Source organism: Tiliqua scincoides, chromosome 4 (assembly GCF_035046505.1).
Source record: "Tiliqua scincoides isolate rTilSci1 chromosome 4, rTilSci1.hap2, whole genome shotgun sequence".
Classification (NCBI taxonomy): Eukaryota; Metazoa; Chordata; class Lepidosauria; order Squamata; family Scincidae; genus Tiliqua; species Tiliqua scincoides.
The window spans coordinates 102,147,541-102,170,629 of NC_089824.1; the positions used below are offsets into that span (position 1 = coordinate 102,147,541).

The following is a 23,089-nucleotide window of genomic DNA, read 5'->3' on the forward strand; positions in this document are numbered from 1 at the left end:
ACTAAATAAAACGTTATTGGTTCCATGCTGTATCATAATAACATCTCATTGGCACTCAGAACAAACAGTTTCATAAGTCACTTTGGAGTTAAGCAAAATCCACTTTTTGTTCCACAAGGCAGTTGTGTTTTCATTTTCTGGTTAATTGGCCATAACTTTTGATAGAATAAAGATATTCCAGTGCAGTTTGTTTCATTGCATTCAGCATTAAATTACCTTTCCAATGATATATAACATGATGGTATTATTCATACATACCAAGATTTTCACAATTTTATGAAATTGTCAAGCTCAGCTTGTTGCCCCTCTGAAGCTTGATGCCCAGTGCAACTGCTACCCCCTGCACCCCCTTAGCTATGCCACTGGCTGGAAGAGAAACTACCAAGTTCAGATAAATGGTTGGGAAAAAATATAAAAGAAAGCTAATGATGGGCAACTGAATACTAACCTGTACTGGAACAGGCAGGCCAACTGGCCTGCGCTATATCCAGCGCAGGATAGGAGGTGACTGTGGAACAGCTTGGAGGAAGGGGATATTTATTCCCTTACCTCATGTCACACACCAGCCACCCCTATGGGGCTATTTGAATCTATACCAGCAAATTCGCCGATACAAATCCGAGCAGTCTATGTAAGGTTGACTGGGTCAGGGAAGGGGGTTAGGATCTGACCTAAGTTGCTGAATTTGGTCCACCTCCTCCCAGGCCTGGTTCACCCACCCCCCTCCCCCTCCCAAATCACCCTGTTCCACCCTGCTGCCACCCTATCCAACCCCCCAAGCCGGGCACCCTCAGCTGGTGCCTACTTACCTCTGCCCAGGTGGGATCTAACACCCCTGCTCAGGGTAGGATCTGACACCAAGAGGTAGGCACACATCCTTGCGTCACCCTACCCAGCTCACATGGAGGTGCAAACATGCTTTCTGGCACGTTTGCAACACTCCTGGGCCCCTGCAAGGGACTAGCACCAGCCGAAGAACAGGTGCCCTTAGTTAACATATTCTGTATGTCTATGAAATGGCAAAAAAACCTCATTTTTGGTAACTTAGGGTACAATCCTAGGATAGCCCTTGAACCCGTGTAAGTCCCTTGCACCGGCCCAGGAGGGTCACAAACGCAACATAAAGCATGCCTGCGCCTCCTCAGGAGTCAGCTGGGCTGGTGCATGGACACGCGCCTCTGCACCAACTCGGACAGTTGGTGCAGCCTCTGCAACCAATCCAGCCTCTGCACCAACTCGGACAGGGAGCCTTGCATCGGCTGAGCTTGGCCAATGCAAGGCTCTGGGGTGGGTGGGAGGGAGGCATTCCAGGGCGGGGGAGAGCAGTTCAAGGGGCGGGTGGGTGGGGAGCGAGAGGCGGGCCTTGGACTCGGCAAATATGCTGGATCTTAGCCCCCATTCCTGAGCAGTGCAGAGTAGCTGCAAGCCGCTCCACACTCCTCTGACTTACGCCAACTCCAGAGATGGCACAAGTCCGAGGAGACCCATTGGGGCAGTGGTGGCTTACCCAAGGGTAAGGGGAAGAGTTTCCCCTTACCTCCAGCTGTGCCACTTTGGGGCTGTATCTTGGGTTGGATACTGTGCAGGCCTCCTGGGCTGCCTGTTCCAGTGCAAGATAGGATTGCGCTGCACGTCTCCTTTTATTTATTATCAAAATACGGTTAAATCTGAAGATTATTTCTAGCAAGGCATATTAACTATGATTTAGCACTATCTTGGATATATTTTGTTGACATTTTTAATGCATGTTGTGGTATGATGCAATTGTTAGCAGGCCCAGCTCCAGGTTTCAAGGAAACATCTGCACTCCCTCCTATCTGGGTGGGCTCCGAGAGCATCACTCTGCCACCAACACATGAAGCCTGTGAGGAGAGAGGGATCAGAAGCAGGTCCTTCTGAGGATGCTGCACCTTCAGCAACTACCCAATGATAGTGACCTCTGATACAGGTCCCAACCCTTAGATTATCCCTGCTGTTGCCGTTTGTGTTAAACTTTGATTACTTTCATTTTTCTAACTCCTGCCCCCTTTCTTTCCTGTATACCCTTTGGATTTAATACAATTCCTTTAAAAAGAAATTCTACCATAATATCTACACATTCTTCTTGGCCCAATGTAAGCATTATTATATGTACCTTGAATCCACTTGGAAAGAGCAACTACATATCTAGATTCTATTGGTACTATTTGGAAATATTATTATTACAATATCTATACACTGTTTTTCAAGAGGCATGATTTATACAGGATAATAGAGCCACAAGGAAGGCACTGACTTTTGTAAGCTTTCCAAGTGCACTCACTGTGATGTTAAATGCACAGGCCCAAGCAATTTTGCTGCTTGAGGCAAAAGGTGCTCCATTACCTTCTGTGCCCCCTTAGCATCCCTCATACCATCTTGTCTGAAGAGGTAGGTAGAGCAACATGGCAGCTATAAGTCAGTTAGTGTTTGCTCCCTCTCATCTTCCTCCTTGGTGAATGGGGGCAGTGGCAAAATGCAAGGCAATAGTAATAGTAGCTTTTTTCCTTCATAGTTTGGGAAAAGAAGGTGTTGCTGCATTTCCTTGTTCACCAAGGAGAAGCCACCACATTTCCATCTCTCAGAAGACAGCTCCTCCCCATTCCCCTGATTTCAAGGGACTTTGGATGAAAACTGCAGAGGGGAAGGTGGAAGAAGGCAGAGAATCACAAGTCTCTTGCAACACTGATACTTTCTCCTAGACATTTCTCCATGATTTGCAGATGGAGAGGCACTCGGGAAAAGGCAACAGCACTGTGAGAGTCCTGTAGCACTGCAATCACCTCCAGGGCATTATCAGTCTGTAGAGGAAGCGGCTTCTGCTGCAATCCCCCACCCCGCCATTCACTGGTAATTACCACCTGAGGTGACTGCCTCACTTCACTTTCTTAGGAGGTTGACCCTGTAAATGCCTCTACCTCATGCACAGGTCCTCCATGTAATCAGTGTTCAAAGTGGATGCACTGCTAGCATGCCAATGTTACACATGAGTAATCCAGAGAAAGTGCATTTGAGTCCACAGAACAATGTGGAACAATGTGAAAGGCAATCACATATACATAGGAAGCAAACTGGATAAGGGCTTTCCATGTGTCCTGCATCTAGTATAAATAAGGTCTTGGGGGCTCAGAACTCGGTAAAAAGGATTGTATATGTCCTAATGAAAGACAGTAAAGAAGAGGATACTAGACTTGAACTCTGTGTGGCCTAAATTGGCAACAGAAAATAGGGGTTCATAAGCAAATAAAATTCCGTTCTAAAACTGCACTATATCTCAAAGAACTATGCCCTCATCATCATCTGCATTGAGGCTCAAGTCTATATTTCTACCTCTACTTTCCAAATTACTGAAACTCAGCAAGATTTCTCTCTTTCTCTCTGTGCACGTCTGTGTGGTATTAAAAACATTCATGAAAAGGATACTTCACAACTTGAAGAAATTCACTTACAAATAATTTGATAAATAAGCTACTTAAGCAGCTAGACATTGCCAAGAATAACAGTGAGGGAAAGAAGGCAAGAGCATAAAACCCTCTCCTGGGACTGTGTCTTTTTGCCTGCTGATCGCTGCTGGCTCCAGCTATCGAGAGAAGGAAAGAAAGCCCACCCCAGCCTGTTCATCTGTTGTTGTCCCTTTCATTGGGGCAGAAAATTCCAAGTGGGGCCTCCATCTCCTTGCTACCATCATGAAGGTGGTGCTGGCGGTAAGTAACAGAGAGTATAACATCTCTCTAGTGTGGTGGTGGTGGTGGTGGTGGGTAGGACAGTAGATTTTTGGGACTGAGCTGCTAATGGTAGGATATGTTTTGTCAAAGGGAACAACTAACACTTGGGCCCCAAACCTAACCAACTTTCCAGCCCTGGCATAGCACTGCCAATGGGACGTGTGCTGCATCCTGAAATGCACAAAGTGACGTGCCTTGATTGTATGCAAACAGATTTGGGGGTACCAACTGCCTAGATACCCAGTGGAGTTTTTGACTGGGATGGTGAGTCTTGAGCCTGGAGTTGGAGGCTCCCACATTTCTATGACTTGAAGATTTCAACATTCATGCCACCTTCCTCTTTGGTTCATAATTTTGTGGCCATAGAAGCCTCTGTTGCAGCCAACATGGATTTACTGGTCAGGGGGGCAAAAGTAATCTAATCTAGGTAAGAAGTGCAAGATTAGTCACATTGCTAGAACCACTAGGAAGTGTTGCTCCTTCGGCCCAGTTGCCTTTGTTAATTTTGATACATGATTAATCTGAAATTTAATTCTGCAGTAACAAAATCCAGCAACAGAGGGTTAAAGCTTTCAACCTGATGAGTGCAAGGCAGTGAGAAAATTCATGGCTAGATACAGTCTCTAATTTAAAAGATAATTTGCATGTCAGAGAGAGACAAATTAACTCCCAGGTGACAGCTGTTTCACTGAGTTCATTCCTGGCAATGGATACTGTGCTGGAAAAAATCTAATCCAGTTACAAAAGGATTAAAGAATAGAAGACACTCTTTTGCTTAGAGTGAGGAACTTTCAAAAAACACAGTAATGACCAAAAACTGCATTTCAAATTGAACTGTAATACTTGTAAATTCATGGTCCAATCCTATGGAGGATTGGGCCGACATGCAGAGCCCTCTGCAACAGCAGAAGGTACTTCCGCTGTCGCAAAATGTTGTGGAGCATGGCATCAGTGGCCATTTTGGAAGAGTTGCCGCATGAGGCAGAACAAATTGTGTGAAAGTGCCAATGTGGTCGTCCGGAACTTGGACCTCTGTAAATCCAGGACCCAGTGTATACACGAAACTGCCAACAGCATCTTGAAGGGCTTGAAACCATTGCTAACTCCAACCAACAATTATACATTCAAAATATTCTGTTTCTCAAAGCATTCTAGGACAGCAACTATATTAAAAAATACACTGCACTATTCAATCATATGAAAAGAGAAACTTCATTTAAAAATTTCTGTTCACAGTGGTAAAAGGATAGCGCAGTCTTCACTTCTAGGAAAGCACCTACACTTACTTGCAAAGTTGTCAAGTAATGCTATCCTAAGGGAGTGGCTTTTCCTACCACCCAAAAGGAGCCAGAAGTGAAAAGGAAAGTCCCTGCAGTCATAAAGTGGTATAATAACTCACCAACTACTAATAAAATCTTATCAAAATAAATGAACTTTGTGAGAGAGAAGGAACATAAGGACAACTGGGCAGAAGGTTACTCTTAAACTTTTTAGCTTACAACCCACAAAATGGGGTTGTAAAAGTTTTTATAAGGGTTTTTAATTTGAACAACAAATACACAAGAATTCTCCTGTCCTCCCCATATGAGGGCGAGTAATTAGGAAGCCTGACCCATTTTTGCTATCACTGAGAATACGAATTCACAGACCAGACCACATTTTCCTTTCTCCAGTTTCACTGTTAGTATATAGAAGATTGAAAAATACCTCTCATGGGTGCATGCTTTAATAGCAATGATAAAAAACCCCCACACTGTAACACCCTTCTCCCAAAGGTAGTGTTTAGAAGGAGCAGAACTGTTGGAAATCAAATATAAAATGTTTTGTAAAAGAATGGCAGTCCAGATAGCATTCCACACATTTTGAATGACGTCCTATGGTCACCAAGGGGCTGCTCCACTTAGATGGCAATCCTATACATATCTACCTGGGAGTATGTCCCCCTGAACTCAGTGGGACTTGCTTTTGAATAGAAACATAGGACTGAACATAAAGGAATGGGCAGCTCCCTCTAGGCAGATCTAACTCCAAGCCCGGTAGGTCATCTTTATTATATTCTTTGAACCACCTGACAATAATTGGAATGACTCCTTCCATCAATTCTAAGGAAGAGCTTTTGAACAAAACAAAGAGGCTCTCTTTTTTAATGAACTTTAGTTTAACCACGTAGAACGTAAGTGCTCTCCAGGCATGCAAGTTGTGCCACTCTAACTTCTTGGTAGCAGGGCTTAAAGACAGAAAGCCAGAAGAGTGTATTCTGCAATTTGTAGATGCAAAACTGAGATTGTTCTTAAACTAATGGACATGGAGCTCAGATCAGAGGCGTAGCTAGGTCATTTGGCCCATAAATTTTTGTCACCCCATATGACATAATTAATTAATTATTAATAATTATTAATTAATTATTAATTATATTAAATAATTAATTCACGTTTTTATACCATCCTTCCTCTAAGCCGCTCAGTGTGGTGTACATGGTTCCTCACCCCCTTAGGTGAGACTGAGACATAGTAATAGTCATGACATGGTATGAATAATAATAATGGCCAGAAAAATAAATACAGTGAATATTTCCCCCACAAGCAATGGATGAAATTTTGCATCAAATGGTATATAACATGATGGTATTATTCCTAAAAGCTACGATTTCCAGTATTTTGGTCACTAGGGTGTCGCCCCCCCGATGTCTCATTGGTCTGTTTTTAGTTAAAGCAGTGGTTCTCAAACTTTTAACACTGGGACCCACTTTTTAGAATGACAATCTGTCCAAGACCCACCGGAAGTGATGTCATGGCTGTAAGTGACATCATCAAGCAAAATAAAATAATTATAAATAATTAAATTAAAGAAAAACAGATAGATAAGGGGAAGCCAGCCCTGTTTCACCAAGTGAATTTTCTCTGTAGCCTGCCTGCAATAACAACCCCCCTCCACAAAAAATCTGTGAGATTTTCAGCCCTCCCCAGTGCCCACCTTACCAGCTCAAGCCTCTGGTTTATTCTTTTGGGGGCAGGGAGCTGCCTTCTGGAGCATTTGTTGAGCTCCACTTTCATCAGATGGGGACCATGCAGCTAGCCTTGCATTCCCCTTTGCCTAACTTGACCAAGAGCCAAGGCACATTTGCTTACTCACGAGTAAATACAACCATGTGGCTTTCTTTTGCTTTCCATACGACTCAATACATTTGTCTGCTTGGGGGGGAGGGACTTCCCTTCCTCCAAGCAGTGTTCCCTCCCTTCAAGCAGAACTTCCCTCCCTCCAAGTGTTTTTTGGAGGCTGCTTTCATTGGATAGGAATCATTCTGGTGTCATTGGATTCCTCTCAGCCTGCCCTTTCCGACGAACTATGACACGTTTGCCTACTCACGAGTAAACATGAGATAAGGCTCAGTTTCATTTTCCATAGGGTTCCATCCATTTTTTTGTTTCTGTTTTTTTGGCCATATCTTTTGATGGAAAGGAGATATTTCAATTCCGTTTTTTGCATTGCATTCCGCTGGAAATCCCTCATCCAACAATATATAGCATCATGGGGTTACTCATAACCTCTGCGATGTTAGCAATGTTCGGGCGTTTGTGGTGACACCCCCCAAGGGTGGTACCCGGGGTGGACCGCCCCCCGCCCGCTATGCCACTGGCTCAGATATAGACCAAGGTGATAGCTGTGAGGAAAACAGTTTTAAACAGCTTAAATTGTTGGAGTTTTAAACAGCAATTGTTAAGAGGGCAGATGGCCATAGGTTTGAGGGTGGCTCTTGGAGCCCTCTGGCTGGAACCAAAGGCACTCTTGGAGCCTTTTAGCAGGATAGCTTCATAGTCCTCTACCTCCCAAGCATCATTCCCAGCTGTAAAACCTAGAAAAGTTTTAGAAGAAGTTTTTTCTTTTAAAATTCTAGTGGGAAGAATCACACATGGTCAGGTCTTGAGGTACCCTCTCTTGCTCAGAAAATTCCCTCTCCTCCATAACAGACAGCTGCCAGGTCTCTCTGAAGTGGCAGAAGGGAGGCCTGTCCCTATTTTTGTGTTTCTTTTTATGTACCTTTGTATGTTTGTTTGTTTTTACCTTTATCTGGTGTTTTAGGAGGGTTTCCCCTGAGCATCTGCAGAGCTGCTATCTAACTTTACCTACTATAGAGGAAATTAAGACTTCTTTTCCACTAGCTGTAGAACCCATATCAAGAATTCAGGATCCACAATTTTACTTGTCAATTCAGGACATGGACAATATTCCTCCAAAGGATTATTTGCTATAGTCACAGAAGGTTTGGATCCTCTTGCCTGCTGTAGCACTGACTGCACTCCACTGGCAGGCCTGCCGGAGGTATTAATATGGTGGCTGTGGGTGATTTAGTGTTGCTACACACTGGTGATTTAGCATTGTAGCTAAGGAGGGGGTAGGGGGTACAGGGCCCAAGGTATCAAGCCTGAGGGCAGTGGCGGACCTCCCATTAAATCGATGGGGCAAACGCTCCAAGTGCGGAGGCTCACATGCCTTTGGACCTCACGTGAAGCTCTGTGAGCACAAGTGGGGGGGTGGATTTGCGCATGGGAGTGCCATCACGGACCTTTGCCCTGGGGCACAAGGCTGGGGAGATCCGCCACTGCCGGAGGAGGTATCAAGAGACCGCCTGGATGTGACTGTAAGCGCCTTCCAGTCGCACTTGGGAGGTGTTCTGAGGCATGGGGAGGCCGCATACAGGCTCTATGAGCCTCAGGTGGCCTTAGAAAAGCACTTCTTTGGCCCCTGGATGTGCCCCTGGGTGTCAGATGCTGTAGCTGCACCACTGCTTGATGCCATTTTCTAAGTAGCAAAGAGTTACTAAGTAGCAAAGAGCTAAGTAGCAAAGAGCAAAGTAGCAAAGCAAAGAGGGTTGCTAAAGCTGAGAGCCAACTGCTATCAGTCAAGTCAAACACAGGAGGGGGAAAGGTTTGGTCATAGTGTTCCTGTGCAGTGTGCTTGCTCTCAGCTATGGGGCAGTGTGATAAAATGGAAGAAAAAAAGAAAAGGCCTTGTGTAGTACAAACCTTTCTCATTCCAGCACCACTGGATAATAAATAACTGAATCAAGACCAAGAATTTCATACACAAAACATAACTCATCCTACCTATAGAGATTGGTGATCAGTCCCTCCCTCCAGCGAGAACAAAGATTATTAAGAAGTCGTTCATGCTGTCCAAACAAACAGATGTAGTTGGAGACAGGAATGGGCTCCTTTGAAAAGCAAGTAATGGTTTCTATCAGGCTGTACTGGTTGACATGTATTCTGAAGTAATTTCCCTTTACTGCATCTCCTGTGGTGATTGCCATCCCCTACGATAAATTAAGAAAATTGTTGTGACAGCAAAGGAAAAAACAAAGCTAGATAGTATATCATTAAAGAGAGTGTAGCTCTTTAGAGGTGTTTTCCATCAAGACCACTGGATATTTAAGGAACTATTATTCTCTTTTGTGGATTATACACACACAGTCTGAGAGGTCTTGTTATACCAGGCAAGGCTAGTTTTAATCAAATTTTAAGTGTCTGTATTTTTTTTTAAAAGAGGACTTACTCCAAGGCACAATCAGACTGAAGGAATTTGAGGAGGGTTGCCACCTTTTCCTCAGCAGAGAGTCAATGTCTCTGACATCTGCAAACCACACAGAAGTTCAACTGGTGAAGCTTTCCTCCTTCACTGACTCTCTCAGGAAAAGCTGCACCTGTTGCTTTTCTGTCTTGCATGCAGCTGTTAAACGTATAGAAAGAGATTAGCAAAAAGGAGGCAAGCACTTGTTTCTATGCTCAGAGTCTGAAAACAATGTGAAAAATTATATCATTCTCAAGGTACTATTAAGGGTACACTTCATTACCTCCCCGAAAGGTGACTAACTCACAGCCCAATCCTATCAAGCTCTAGTGCAGCCACATGGCCCACATTGTATCCATGTTGTATCCTCCTACACTGGAATTGAGCAGGCTGAATGTATCCTTGGGGTAAGGGAACATTTGTTCCCTTATCCTGTGTTGAACCCCAGCCTGCTCAATGGGGCTACTCAGATCTGCACCAGTGAAATTGCAGGTACAAGTCTGAGAAGCCCCTTGTAGGGCTTTCAGACCCAGGAAGGGAGCTAGTATATAGTGGAGACCTCCTCCATCAGCTCTGCCCCCTCCTGGGTCTGATCCACCCATTCCGCCTTCCCCCCACGCCATTACACCCCCTCCCCACCTCTGTTCTGCCTTCCCCTCACCCCTGTGCTGTACCTACCAGCACCAACAGCCACAAGTCTGGATTCAGCACCAGCTGGACAATGCAGGCCTTCCCATCTGTGCTCTTTACTCCTGAGTAGCCCAAATATGCATGTTTGCAATGGTGCTAGTGGTTCTTAGGATTGGGTTTTCAGTTGCCTGAACTATGTAGCATTTAATATATGGGCATAAGCTTGTTAGCAAAACAGGAAGCCTTTGTACTCTCAAGATATTTGTAATACCAAATCACATAGGCCTGTTTTATATCACTTGTATATGTTTAGTACTTACATAATTGGGTTGTGATTCAGTTACATCCAAGCGGGTGGGGATTCCAGGTTTAAAAATGTGAAGATAGTTATATTTTCCAGGTACAACACCACCTATCAAAAGCAAAAAAAGCATTATCCAAGTCTGTATTCACATTCATATGCATAAGTGCAACCAGTATATATGACAATGGGCATCCCAATTCTATGCCAGGGCAATGCCAGCATCCCATGCACTGCCCCGGCAATGACCATTGTAAACATGCTGTAAGGCACACTGCAGTGGCTGGGAGGGGAGAAGTGCCAGTAGAGATGCCAGTCAGTTCTGGACCTCTGCACTGGCGGGATGAACAGCAGGAGCCTGTGGCAGTGAGTATACTTCCAAGTGGCAGGGAGGTGTGCTGGGGCAGGGGAAAGTCAGGGAGGGGGCAAAACTGGGTGGAGGAGGGCAGACCTGGGAGGTGGTTTAGGCCCAAGAGAGGGGCAGGGATGGTAGCCTCAGCCACTGCCAAATCTTATCTCGCCGGCTTCAAAGCCTGACACAGGTCTCTTTGATTCTCCGCCAGCTAAATAAATGGCAGTGTCAATTTTCAGCCTTCTGGAGGCTTCAGAAGGCCTCCTAAGGATTAGGGAGGCCACAACTGCCTCCCCAGCCCTCAAATGGGCCTCCAAACAGGTGCCAGTCTCATTCAGAGGACAGCAGGTGGGGAGATCCACTGATTTGTCTTATCTGTGGATTTCGGTATCCGTGGGGATGGATCCCCCATGGGTACTGAGGCACCACCTGTATGGTCAGTTTATTGAAAACCCCAAAGAAAAAGATTAAACAAAAGGTAAGGGGGGGTGGGTAAAAAAGTGCAACAGGCAGCCTGATGGAAAATGCCTGCACTTGCTTGGATGGACACAAAGAAATTGCTTAACCAAAATGGGTGCAGTAACTAATAATGTCCAGCAGAGTGAGCTGGGTAGCTACTTAGGAACAAATCATATAATCTTCAACAAGACCTGTGAAGTTGCAACTGGCTTGGAGTGACCAGAGCAAACAAAACACAACTAGTTCCCCAAATGTATGAAGCTACAGATACATTCTGTGTTGCTAGCTACTTATATTGTCTCAGGAATCCCAGTTCCTGCACTTCCTGGAATGGGTGTGCCTTCCATGAACCAGCATTAGCTTCCAATGGCAGACCTGGCAAAACACATCCCTGTGTTGGAACTTAAGAAAGTGAGGTTTGATGATGTCATAGTGTTACCTGATTGGATGAGAGGAAACCACCTTTCCTCTCCATCCCATACTTTTATCCAGGCAGCAAAGTTTGGTAGCCCAGTTGGTGGGCCCATGCCAATTACTGTAGGAGCTATTATCTCTGGGGGAAACCCAGGCATAGAGAAGGACCAATACACATCCAGTCACATGGGTGTTTGGGAATGGCATTTCCAAATAAAAGACAAAGGCCACTGCAGGATATCCCAGCAATTTTTTTAAAATTGATGCTCCTCTTATATTTAGCAGGGAGAAAGTAACTTTCCCACTTCACCTGAACATAATGTCTTTTCTAGTGATTGTTTGCTGGTGTTATTCTGCATTTTTTAGATTGCATGCCCTCTTAGGACAGAGAGCCATTTAGTTATTTGATTTTCTCTGTAAACTGCTTTTTGAACATTGTTGTTGAAAATAGGTATATAGATATTCGTCATTATCATCATCATGAGAACAGATTTTCATAATAGATATATATGAACAAAACATTCCAGGGTAATCTACCAGAAAGTATGTATCGAGAAGGGAACCATATCATTTAGCATAGGAAGTGATTTCATTTCCTGTGTGTGAGGCAACTGAGGGCTAAACTGCATGTTATGATACTGGAGCATTGTTGCTTTAAAAAAAGAAGGAGAAGGAGTGAAACAAGCAGGAGAAGGAATGACAGCAGGAGAAGGAATGTTCAATGCTTTTCCAGGGAGTAGCAAGAAATTTATTCCTTTGACACTGCTACAGTTTATTTCAAATAAAACAGCATATGGGGGGGGGGAAGGGATCACAACTGTACTTGAAGGAATGTAATAAATCTACCCATATTCTACTGTAGTTGCAACCCATTACCCCCACATGCTATTTTTTTTAAAGAAAAACCTCAGGCCAAAATATGCGACTGAGACAATGATGTGCAATTTGGCCCAAAGACACTGTATTTAGAATTTGCATTTGACATCTATGCCAGATGTCCATTATTAAAAAAGGTAAAACACAAGAGATTCCTTTTGACTTTAAAATCTAGGAATACTGTCTTTTTAAAAGCAATTACACTCATAAATATGATTACATTTCCCTCACTTCATGACATTTTGCGCTATAACAAGCTATAGTGAAGAAAGTGAAGAGGATGAAGAAATGATGTTTTGGGCCCACCTTGAGCTTTGCATCCCTTGTATATAGGGATGAGTCTATCCATATCTTCTGGGAGTTCAAAAATTGGCTCCAGGGTTGGGTCAAACAGATTCAGCATGGTTGCAGCAAGCTGGAAGCCAATCTCCTTTGAGCTGAAATTGCTGTGTGTCCATTCATTGGCATAGTATATGTTGGAGAACTTGGTTAAGGGACCCGCAGCTCTGATGCACACATCATTAGTGTGGAAGTTGGTATCGATCACAAGTTTCCCATCGTATACAAGACATGCATCATTAACGGCCTTGAAGGTGTCATAATCCACTCCTTTGTTGGTAAAGTTAAAAAATGCCTAAAAATAAGTAAGTCAGTCATCCTATAACACAAGTCTAGTTAGTTCAATTGTGACGTGCTTTATTTTGCACACCAATCTTGAATCTAGTGCAGCAATTTTCAACAAGTGTGCTGCGGCATGTTGGTGTGCTGCAAATGGTCTGTAGGTGTTCTGTGGGAGTATGGGGGAGGGTCATTTATTAATAGCGCCATTGGGAAATGTGAGCCCCCCCGCCTTATCTCAAAAAACTGAATGGTGTGCCTTGACAATTTTAGCACCTTGTCAGTGCACTGTAAGATGTTGAAAAGGGTTGAAAATCACTGGAAATCAACACTGACATCTTGAAGCTAAGGTTTATTAAATGTAAGAACTGCATTTTTCCCTGGTTTGTCAAATCTAAATTTCAGTAATACTTCATACAATATTTATACAGCACTTTTTGAATGGGCAATGCACTTCACATGTATTACACAAGTAAGGACAGGATCAACTTGTAACAAGTTCAACAACCCTGTAAAGATAAGTCTTCCTATCCCCAGGTTGTAACTGAGGAATTGAGCTTGCGAGGCTTGCCTAAGCTCATTCAGTGAGAATTCATGGCAGGGATGAGATGAGAACTGAAAAAGTCCCACTTTGCAGCTCGTATTAGCCATGAGGTTACATCAATGACTGGTTAATAAGCAAACATTCTCTAGAATATTTGTGTATGTTTTCCTGTAGCCATGAAAGCAATTAACAGACAACTGGAAAGCTAACATTTATTTAGAAAAATAGTAATAAAAGTTGCTAGAAAACTGTGGTACCAAAGAGGTCACACTGCTGCATCTGCAGGTTAGAATGGACTGAGTTAGTTGTGCTCAGTGGCCCCAATCCAAATAAAATTAATCCAGTGCATAGCTAAGGGCACATGATACAGCCACCTTGCTAGAGCTTACCAAGTCCAGATCTGGTCAGTGACCATTTGGGAATTACATGTAAATTGCTTAGCTTTACAATGGAAGAAAAGTGAGATACAAGTGTGATAAATAGAAATTAATAGGACATTACATATAGTTTGTGACAATAACAAAGAATGTGATTCAGCTGGTAAACATTTCATTGATTCCAGTGTGGGAGAATTAACCCATTTCTGCCCAGATCACAGGTGTATACATTTTATCCCTGTTGGGCAGAAATGTTAAGCACCTGCTTCAGCTCTCCCATGGATATCAATAACATTTATGCCTGCTTCTCTTTGGCTAGACCAGACCCATATTTATTTAGTTCCAAGAGCTATAAATAAAGAATGAAGAAGCAGCACAACCATTTTTTTAATCAACATGAAACTGAACAGCATGCAGCTGAAATGGATCTTGGAAAGAACAAAAGATTTGACTGATTTTATCCACCATAAATTCATCCATCTTCTCATCTGCCATTTACCTCATCAACTGAAACATCACTACTACATCCCTTTCATCTATACCAACTCAAGGACTCCCCAATGCTTCTTCTCAACTTTGATTCCCTGCTAATGCCTCTCCTAGAGCCTTCTTGTCGACTGTGGATGTCACTGAAAGTCACACAATGTGGATGGATAATATCCATATACAGTACAAATGTTTAACAAGTGCAGATATAATTAATTTGTATTACATTTCTGAATCTCTCTGTCCACAGGCTACCCCAAATAGTCTTGCAGGATAGAGATGGGTTGGGACAGAAGAATTGTTATGCGATCTGGTTGGCAATGAAACTGCAAACAGAAGCATGGAACATTTCTTCTGCCTCCCCTTCAGAGTAGCATCAATGGGAAGGTTTCATATGCTCTCAGTGACATTGCCACATTGTGAAATCTAACTGTTTGCATGAAAATGTGATGTCATCATGCCGACTACATGATTGGCTAATATTGCTTAGAAGCCTTTCAAATTTAAAAAAAAAACTGGTGCTGAAGCAGCAGCTGTTTAGGGAAGCAAACACACAAATGCAGAATAAGTAGGTCTACGTTGACAGATACTTCCCTTCTACCCAAACTGCAAACTAACCTCATAACAATTCAACAATATATTGAATATGAATTCTGAGATGAATTCAATTCTCAGTGATCTTTATATATACTAAAATTTTAAATATAAATTAAATATTTTCTTTGTATTTCAAACATTAAACAAACTTCTGGTTTGTTTGAAATCCTGATAATCCAAATGCATTGGAGAAGGTTCAGCTGACAATCACAGGCACCATCCAGCAAAAAGAGCCCTTGCTCTCTAGTTCATTTCAATGAGTCCTGCGCAGGAGAATGTCTCATTGGATTGTGTTCCATGCCCCTTCCAGCCTTATAATTGTCCTTTGTCTAGCATATTATGGACTGACGCAATATAGCAAACACAAATACTTACCGAACACTGCAGTCTAAATGGTTTTGTATTAGTAGTGAAAGATGCATACTCTATTGGGTCCGGGTGGTTGCCATCATTCCATTGAGCCAGCAGACTATCACGGTATACAGTCACGCCAGCCCTGGACAATGCTTTCTGGACAGCGTGTTCTATTGCATTGTTATTAAGACAAGTAATATTGGAGTGCAGTGGAGGATGCACAAGGAGGATATTGCAGCCTGTAATTCCTAATGCTAAGAGGGCCTCTATGGTGGTGTAAATGTCAATTGTATTCCCATAGACAATAACATTCCCTGAGGAGAGGAAAAAAAATAATTTAAGACATATAATAAAAACCTTATTAGTGTAACTCAGATGATAATAATACTGAACTGATCTGTGACCCTCTTGTTGCTCTGATGCTATGAAGCAAACAATGTTACCTAGCAACAGTAGCTAAGATAATTTCGTGAAGAATCTACAGAATACATCCCACAAAGTAGCAAGCACTTAACAGAGAAATAGGACAATGATTATGCTCCCAGATTTTGAAACCTTTTGGATTAAGAACCTCTACAAAAATCTCTTTTATCATGCTCCCCCCCCCACCAGCTCTGTATCTTTTGTTTGGTTAGAGCACTTTCAAACCAAAATAAAAGAACCTGCAGAAGAGATGGAGGAAAATGGAGGGGGGGGGGTAGGCAGGTTGGTAGCATAGGCATCATAACTCACTCACGGGGATTCTCTCTCATTATTCCACAAGCAGGAAAGAATGTGTGTACCTTACAGGTCTGTCCTCTTACAGTACATTTCTTCTGTCCTTCCCCACATATATAACAGAATCCATAGGGGACTCTATGTAGAAAAGCCCAAAGAAGTTCAAAGTCTACCAAACAAACATCTACATACATGACAGCTCACTGCAGTGAGAATTCAGGTTTTCCACATGCTTCTGTTTTATGCGTAGACTTAAGAAAAATGTACATAGTGAATCAACCAGACATATTTATTATAGGGTTGAAAATGGGAACTATTTATTACGGGAATTATTTATTATAGGTTGAAAATGGGAACAATGAAAATGGGAAAATGGAACTATTTTAGACCTATTAAAATCCCACCAATTTTCACAGATGAGTTAAGCATTTTTTGCCCACAGAAATAGAAGAGTTTTTAAAGTTCCTAACTGTGGACCATGCCTATCTTATGCACAAATCAGGACTGCTAGCAGATTAAGGAAAGCATAGTCATTACTGCATACATTTAGTTAATTAATCAATTGAATCTTTATAAGTTTGTGTAGGGATAAAACATAGTTCTGAAACAAAAAGCATAATTTGTTTTATTTCTTAATTTGTTATACAAGTTTCTAAAACCAGTCAAAACCTCACAGACATTTAACAAAGATAGAAATGATAAAAGAGAATTCAGTGTAAAACTGCAGAAGTAACAAATGCAGACTGTAACAAAATCTGGCAAAGACAATAAAGCCATCCATTGAAACCAGCTAGTGGAAGGTCTAGGCAACAAAAGATAATTGGCACCAGGAGAGGTTCCCTAGAGAAGGCATTCCACATATGGGTGCCACAACTGAGAAAGTCTTCTTCCCAGTCAAGGGGAGACAAGGCACTGACCAACTTCAACCAGCCACTGGCAGGTAAAGTGCTAAAGTGTAAAAAGAGTTTATTAAAAAAGATACAAGGGGACACAGATAATAAAAGAAGAAAAGAATAAAACTAGCAGGCTTGGAAAATGGTTTAGGTATTCTCAGTGCCCAAGTGTGGACCTTAGCAAAAATACACATAGGCAAAAACATACAAAGCCAATCATCTAACATGTCTAAATTTGACTGTACTCCAACTGTACTTCAACATACAACAAACCTTTATTAGGCATATAACCAACTGTACTTATTGAGGGGTTCATAACAGCTCTCACCCTGTTGTCTGGGGGCAGAGAACTTGATCATGCATGTAGATATGTTCTTTGAAGATACCAGGTCAAGACATATGCAAATATACTTGGGCTTGACCTTTAGAAAATGTGGTTTGATTATGTCATTGGTCTGACAATTGGATAGTTTACAACCACCTTGGTATCCCTACTTGCACTCTGACCTGGTCAGACAGACTTGGTGCCCAGTTGGCTGGTGCATGCAAACTTCAACTGATGGGTTGGCTAGAACCTATTGTTCTTTGGGGAACCAAAAAAAGGAATGAAATACACAAAATGAGCTGCCTGCCTGGTCACAGGGCCAGCCCATCCATGAGGTCAACTGAAGTGGTGACCTCAGGCAGGAGATTGGTACGGAATGCCCATCTCTTCCCACCTACTTGCCTCCACGCTTCCTTTTCCTTCCACTCTCTGAACTGGAAAAGGAAGAGGGGGCAGAAAAGAGAAGAAAATGTGAAGGGGGTGCTGAGCTAGAACACTGGAGTGTGGGAGAAACAGAGGCTGGCACATCATCAGGTAAGGAGGAGTAGCATTTGGCATGCTGTCTCAGTTGTCAGAAGATCTTGGGCCAGCTCTGTCTGGTCATGTGGCCTTTCTTCGATGACACTGATTTCAAAGTGTCTGAGGGAAGCCTATTTCCTACTCAACCTTTTGCTGATGCTTTCCTTAACCCATTTTTGCCAGGCCTACAGGTGTACACATTTGGTCCCTGTTGCGTATATGCAACGTTGGGCAGAAATGGCTTAAGAGAGACATATGTGGGGAAATAAAGAGACGTGAAGGGAAACTTTATCATCACAAATGCACACCACCCAATATGGCTATGCCTGATAACCAATAGGAGAAAGGAGAAAGACAAACTCCAAATCTTAGAAAGGAAAACAAAAATTTCATGTGTATCCCCACAGTACAGAACTGAGATACCACAATAAAGAACATACAAAATCTTTCATCCTGCAAGGTTTGATTTGCAGAGCAGATCCTAGTCCTGCAGCTCCCTCCCCAACCCATCCAACCCTTTTAGCAGCTCTTCCCTGAAATATTTCCCCTCCCCTACCATGAACCTCCTTCTCACTGCTCCTCTTTCCCTCCCTGGTCATCCTATTCCTGCTGCTCTGCCTCTCTAAAGAGAGTGGTAGGAAGAGGACGGAGGATGAGGCCAGGAAAGAGGAGAAGTGACAGCTACTAGGTGAGTGGGACAGGACAACTGTGGAGGCAGTAAGTGCTGCTTCTGCAAATCCGTTGCCTGAAGTAGCTACCTCATCAGTGGGTTGGCCTTGAATCTTATAGGTGTAAACTTGTTAATAACCAATTCATAGGTATTAGTAGTTGTACTTTGAAAATTTATAATGAATGCCTTTTGCACAAGTTCTTTGTTTTTCAAGGCAAATTCAAATTTACTTTTATCTGATGCTTAATGGCAAGAACATTAGATTAAGGGAAATAGTGTTCTCCTTGTGACCACAAGAAATCATGCTTTCAGTTGACTACAAGCACTGCAATGTATCCCTCTGAAAAGTCATTATAGAATAAACTACATCAATCTAACAAATGTCTAGTAATTCGCTAATAAGCTTTAACTACTTGAAGATGCATCTGTAAGAAACATAATATTATACCAAGAAGTAACAGCAACCATACATAAAATCCACTAAAATGAATTTATCATTTAATATTAGATGTTCATGTCCCACTGCTGAGAATCCTCATTCATTTCCAACAATTGGAAATAGAAAACTTTTCATGACCTTAGTATGACCTGAATTCTTAAGCTTGCCAAAATCATATTAAAAAGAAAGCATATTAGATGGAGCTGCAGTAGCTGTGCTTCATGATTTATGTACTGCAATTTCAAAGCTATAGCATTCCTACAAGCATGCTTTTAAAGAAGGCTGTAAGCTGCATTTGGATAAACAGAAAAATAAGTGATCCATTTGGGGCTATTAAAGCAGGTTTGCTCCTGACAACCACATACTTAGCTTCACTGAAAGTGAATGGTAACTTATAAATCAACATTTGTATCTGAGTTGTAACAGACTATAGAATGTCATCGTGCCCAATTCTTCCATGGAAGTCTAGCACAAATGGTATATCAGACTTCCAACTCTGGAAGCAGAAAGACTTTCTGGATCACGAACATAATGGTTTTGCTTCAAAGTGCAATAGAAGTGAGTGGAAACTTGGGTGGGGTGTCATTCATCCTTACTGAAGCCTACCATGTTGCACTGCACATCATTCTGGAATGTTTCCCAACCCTCAGGAGTAGTGGGGGGGGGGAGTAGCAGGAACAGGGGCAAAGAGTCCTGGGTCACAGACCTTTAGATCTTGTGTTGCCTGTTATTCACTCTAGGGCCAATTGACAGTGACAGAATAAATGAAATAGGCCCCAGTGTGCATTGACAATAATATCTAATTTAAAGCAGAAAAAGCACCCTCTCCCAACAGGGTTTAGAAAGGATAAGTGGAACCCCTCAGAGAAATTTCACTAATCATATTGCCACAATCTAGTAATAGCTTTATTAGGATTTATTAAAATTCTTTTGGCTTTTTTTCAAAATTCCTCTTGAGGAAGAACCTCCAAATTTGTATCGAACATTACTTTGGGTGAAATTTCAGGAGCAAGTCTAGGTAAAATGTTAGAAATAGCAATAGCATCATGCTTTGGTTTGGAAGTTTTACTTGCATCATCAAGGTGCCAGTTTGGAACTGACTTGAGCCATACTTGTAAGGGCTGATTAGAACATTTCCCTAAACCAAAAATCAGCCCTGATTGAGCTCCATGATGAGATTTATGGAACGAAAGTGTAATTAACTTGATGAATATTGGCTTATTGGGTATTCTGGCTTTCATTTAAAAACGAACTACTTTAAGAAGCAGCACACCTGTCTAACTGCCCAATCCTGAATAGTGCACACCGGCTTACTGCTGGCGTGCAATGTTGCAAACATGGCATAAGGCATGTTTGCGGGCCCTACCACTAGGCGAGCGCCAGTGCTAGCCCAGCACTGGCCAGCACTAGGCTAGTGCCAGGTGGCTGCCAGAGCTCCACTGCTTGGCGGTCGTGTGGACCTAAGAGCAGCAGAGAGGTAAGTGGGGATGTGGGGGGAGATGGGGAGGAGACATTCCAGGGATGGGGGGGCAGGGAGAACTCCCTGCGAACGGGGGCTGGGATCAAGCATACCTGCTCCTTGCCCGCCCCTGGGGCCGCCCACCACCTGCCCTCTTCCCGCTCTGGAACGCCGGCCTCCTCCCCGCCCACCCCAGAGTCTTGCATTGGCCAAGCTCAGCTGATGCAAAACCTGGTGCCTCCATCAGTGCAGAGGTTTATGCCAGCCTTCGCAGGCCTAGCCGACTCATGAAGAGGCCTAAAGGTGACATTCCTGAGCTCCCGCAAGGGACTTGCGCCGTCCCAAATACTTTTCTGGATTGTGCCCTTTGTGTTTTTAATTATGGGGCTTGCTTAATAATCCCAACTTTCAGTCTAATCCTGTGGGTTTGGAGTGCTTGCAAATGCGCATTCCGCCAGCGCTGGCTGTTGAAAAGCAGCCATAAAGCACCTTCTGGCAGAGCACAGAGTAGCGCACTGCTGGGGGGGTGCCAGTGGCTCAGTCTTGGCATCTGTTCCAGTGTTTGGACTTCACAGTGGAACATATGAAGTAAAAAACAGATTAAAGTGCCCCTGAGAGCAGGTACAGAGTATATTTCCCACATCTCTAGATACAAATTCCAAAGGGGTAACTGTGTAACTTGTTGCAGCAAAAACAACAGAGTCTTTTAGAACCTTAAAGACTAGCTTATTTATTTTACATAAGATACATCATATGAAAGTGGACTGTAGTCTATGAAAGCCCATGCGGAAATAATTGGTTAGGGTTTCTGGTGCAAGAAGACTCTACGGTTTTATAAAGAGTCCTCCTACAACAAGAATTAAGGCAAAGAGCTTCCAAATCACAGAATGTTATTTCTGCTGCTCAGCTACAAGCAGCAGGGACATAATTGAATCCCATACCATGCACAGAGAGTACAGAAAACATGAACAGTTCCATGACTCTGTCTTTTTCATGTAGAAACCCACATGGTATTCACTGTGTATTCAGTAGATAATGAAGAAGTGTCATGTGGCTTGGCAGAATTGTAGGCAGAAACAGCTCAAATGTTGAAAGCTGAGCAAAATAGGCATGTTGTCCTCCTAAATTGCTATATGCATCATAATAGGCAATGAATGCGTATTCACACTGACATATTCTGCATGACATGATGCCTTCTGTATGCAACTATCTCAGGACTAAAGAGGAGGTGTTGGTGTTTTGTTTTGTTTTTCCTTTTCTTTATAATCTGCTGCAGTTCAGAACTTTCCAGTGTTTTTTTTAGCTCAAAAATTTTGTAAATAGTTACAAAACACCTGTGTAAATGAAATGGTCTAATTTGTTAATTAGTTATTAAAGCCAGACCATGGTCAATGGGCTTTTGCTTCATGTCATAAGATAATTGCAGATAATTCACATTGCTGGCCCTTATTCTGAGAGAGAGGGAGGGAGGGAGGGAGAGAGTTGACAAGAAGTTGCAAATTAATTTGTAAAACAAATAATAGCAGATGAAACATTTTGTGAGATTTAATTAGGCTCTAATTATATGCAGGAAATGGAGATGCACTGTGCCAAAAAATACATCAATACCACCGCCACCCCCCACCGACAGACTAGCACAATGGTTAGTAAAAACCTTACCTGATGAACAAGTCACTTTTTCTTTTAGCCACTTCATTGCCATTAAGGCATCTTCATCATCACAAAGTGTAAAAAGGTTGCAAGGCACTACTCCCGTATATATTTGTTTACCAGTTTTCAAGACCTCTCTGTTAGTCAATAACTCTTTGATATTAGCACCACTTGGACACGGGGCCTACAATAATGGACAGTGCCATTGATTAATATAATTTGCCATGCTAATAGTGCAATTAAATCAATTATAGCCAACCTTTCTATCAAAAACAGATTTCCAAGGCAGCTCCACAAAATTATTAAAATAATGCCTTACAATGAAACATATAGTAAACACTATAAAAGCAACAAATCTTTAGCAGGAGGAGGAAGAATAAAGACGAATTAACAATTATCAAAGGCTTGGGTAGACAGAGAGATGGGTGCTTGAATGCCACTATGGAAAAAAGCCATGTCTGCTGTGGCCACTGACCTCACCTTTGGAAGTGCGGAACATGGAAAAGGGGTTCGGTGTCTAAGGATGCAATCCTAACCAACTTTCCAGCACTGACTTAGCTGTAATGCAGCCCTAAGGTAAGGTAACAAACAAACCCTTACCTTGAGGAGGCCCCCTTGACTGCCTCCCCACTGCAGGATGTATTGCACGCCACATTGGCACAGTTATGTCAGTGCTGGAAAGTTGGTTAGGATTGTGTCCTAAATGTGTAGATAAAATACTTTGAGAAAAGACAGCTAAGGGCCAAACTACATGATACAGAGAACGTGTGTGCTTCTGTATGTGCTTCTTCTTAAAAAAAAAAATCTCAGGGAGTGCCCACAATGAGACGAAACTGTGATGGGAGTAGGGGAATTTTAATACTTTGCCCCCACCCTTGCTATAAACCTAAAGGCGCAATCCTACCCTGCTCTGGAAAAGGCAAGTCAAGAGGCTTGCGCTGTATCCAGCGCAGGATAGGGGCCCAAAGTGGTTCAGCCAGAGGTAACTTTTCGCCTTACCTGTGGGTAAAGGCACCCTCGCCCCTATGAGGGTGGCACAAGTTCGCCACTTGGGTACTCTCACCACCTCCTGAGGTGGCACAAGTTCGAGTAGAGCGGAGT

The 23,089-nt window shown here is 42.8% G+C and overlaps 1 protein-coding gene across 1 annotated transcript in view; it reads right to left on the reverse strand.

Moving 5' to 3' along the window:
• The window catches only part of CFAP61 (cilia and flagella associated protein 61), a 124,659-nt gene that overhangs the window by 10,173 nt on the left and 91,397 nt on the right, over window positions 1-23,089 (reverse strand). Inside the window, exons 22-26 of the mRNA XM_066624479.1 lie at window positions 21,998-22,172; window positions 15,338-15,630; window positions 12,647-12,974; window positions 10,259-10,350; window positions 8,849-9,054 (exon numbers count right to left, since the gene is read on the reverse strand). Coding sequence (XP_066480576.1) covers window positions 8,849-9,054; window positions 10,259-10,350; window positions 12,647-12,974; window positions 15,338-15,630; window positions 21,998-22,172 — 1,094 coding nt within the window. The remainder of the gene's footprint in view (window positions 1-8,848; window positions 9,055-10,258; window positions 10,351-12,646; window positions 12,975-15,337; window positions 15,631-21,997; window positions 22,173-23,089) is intronic.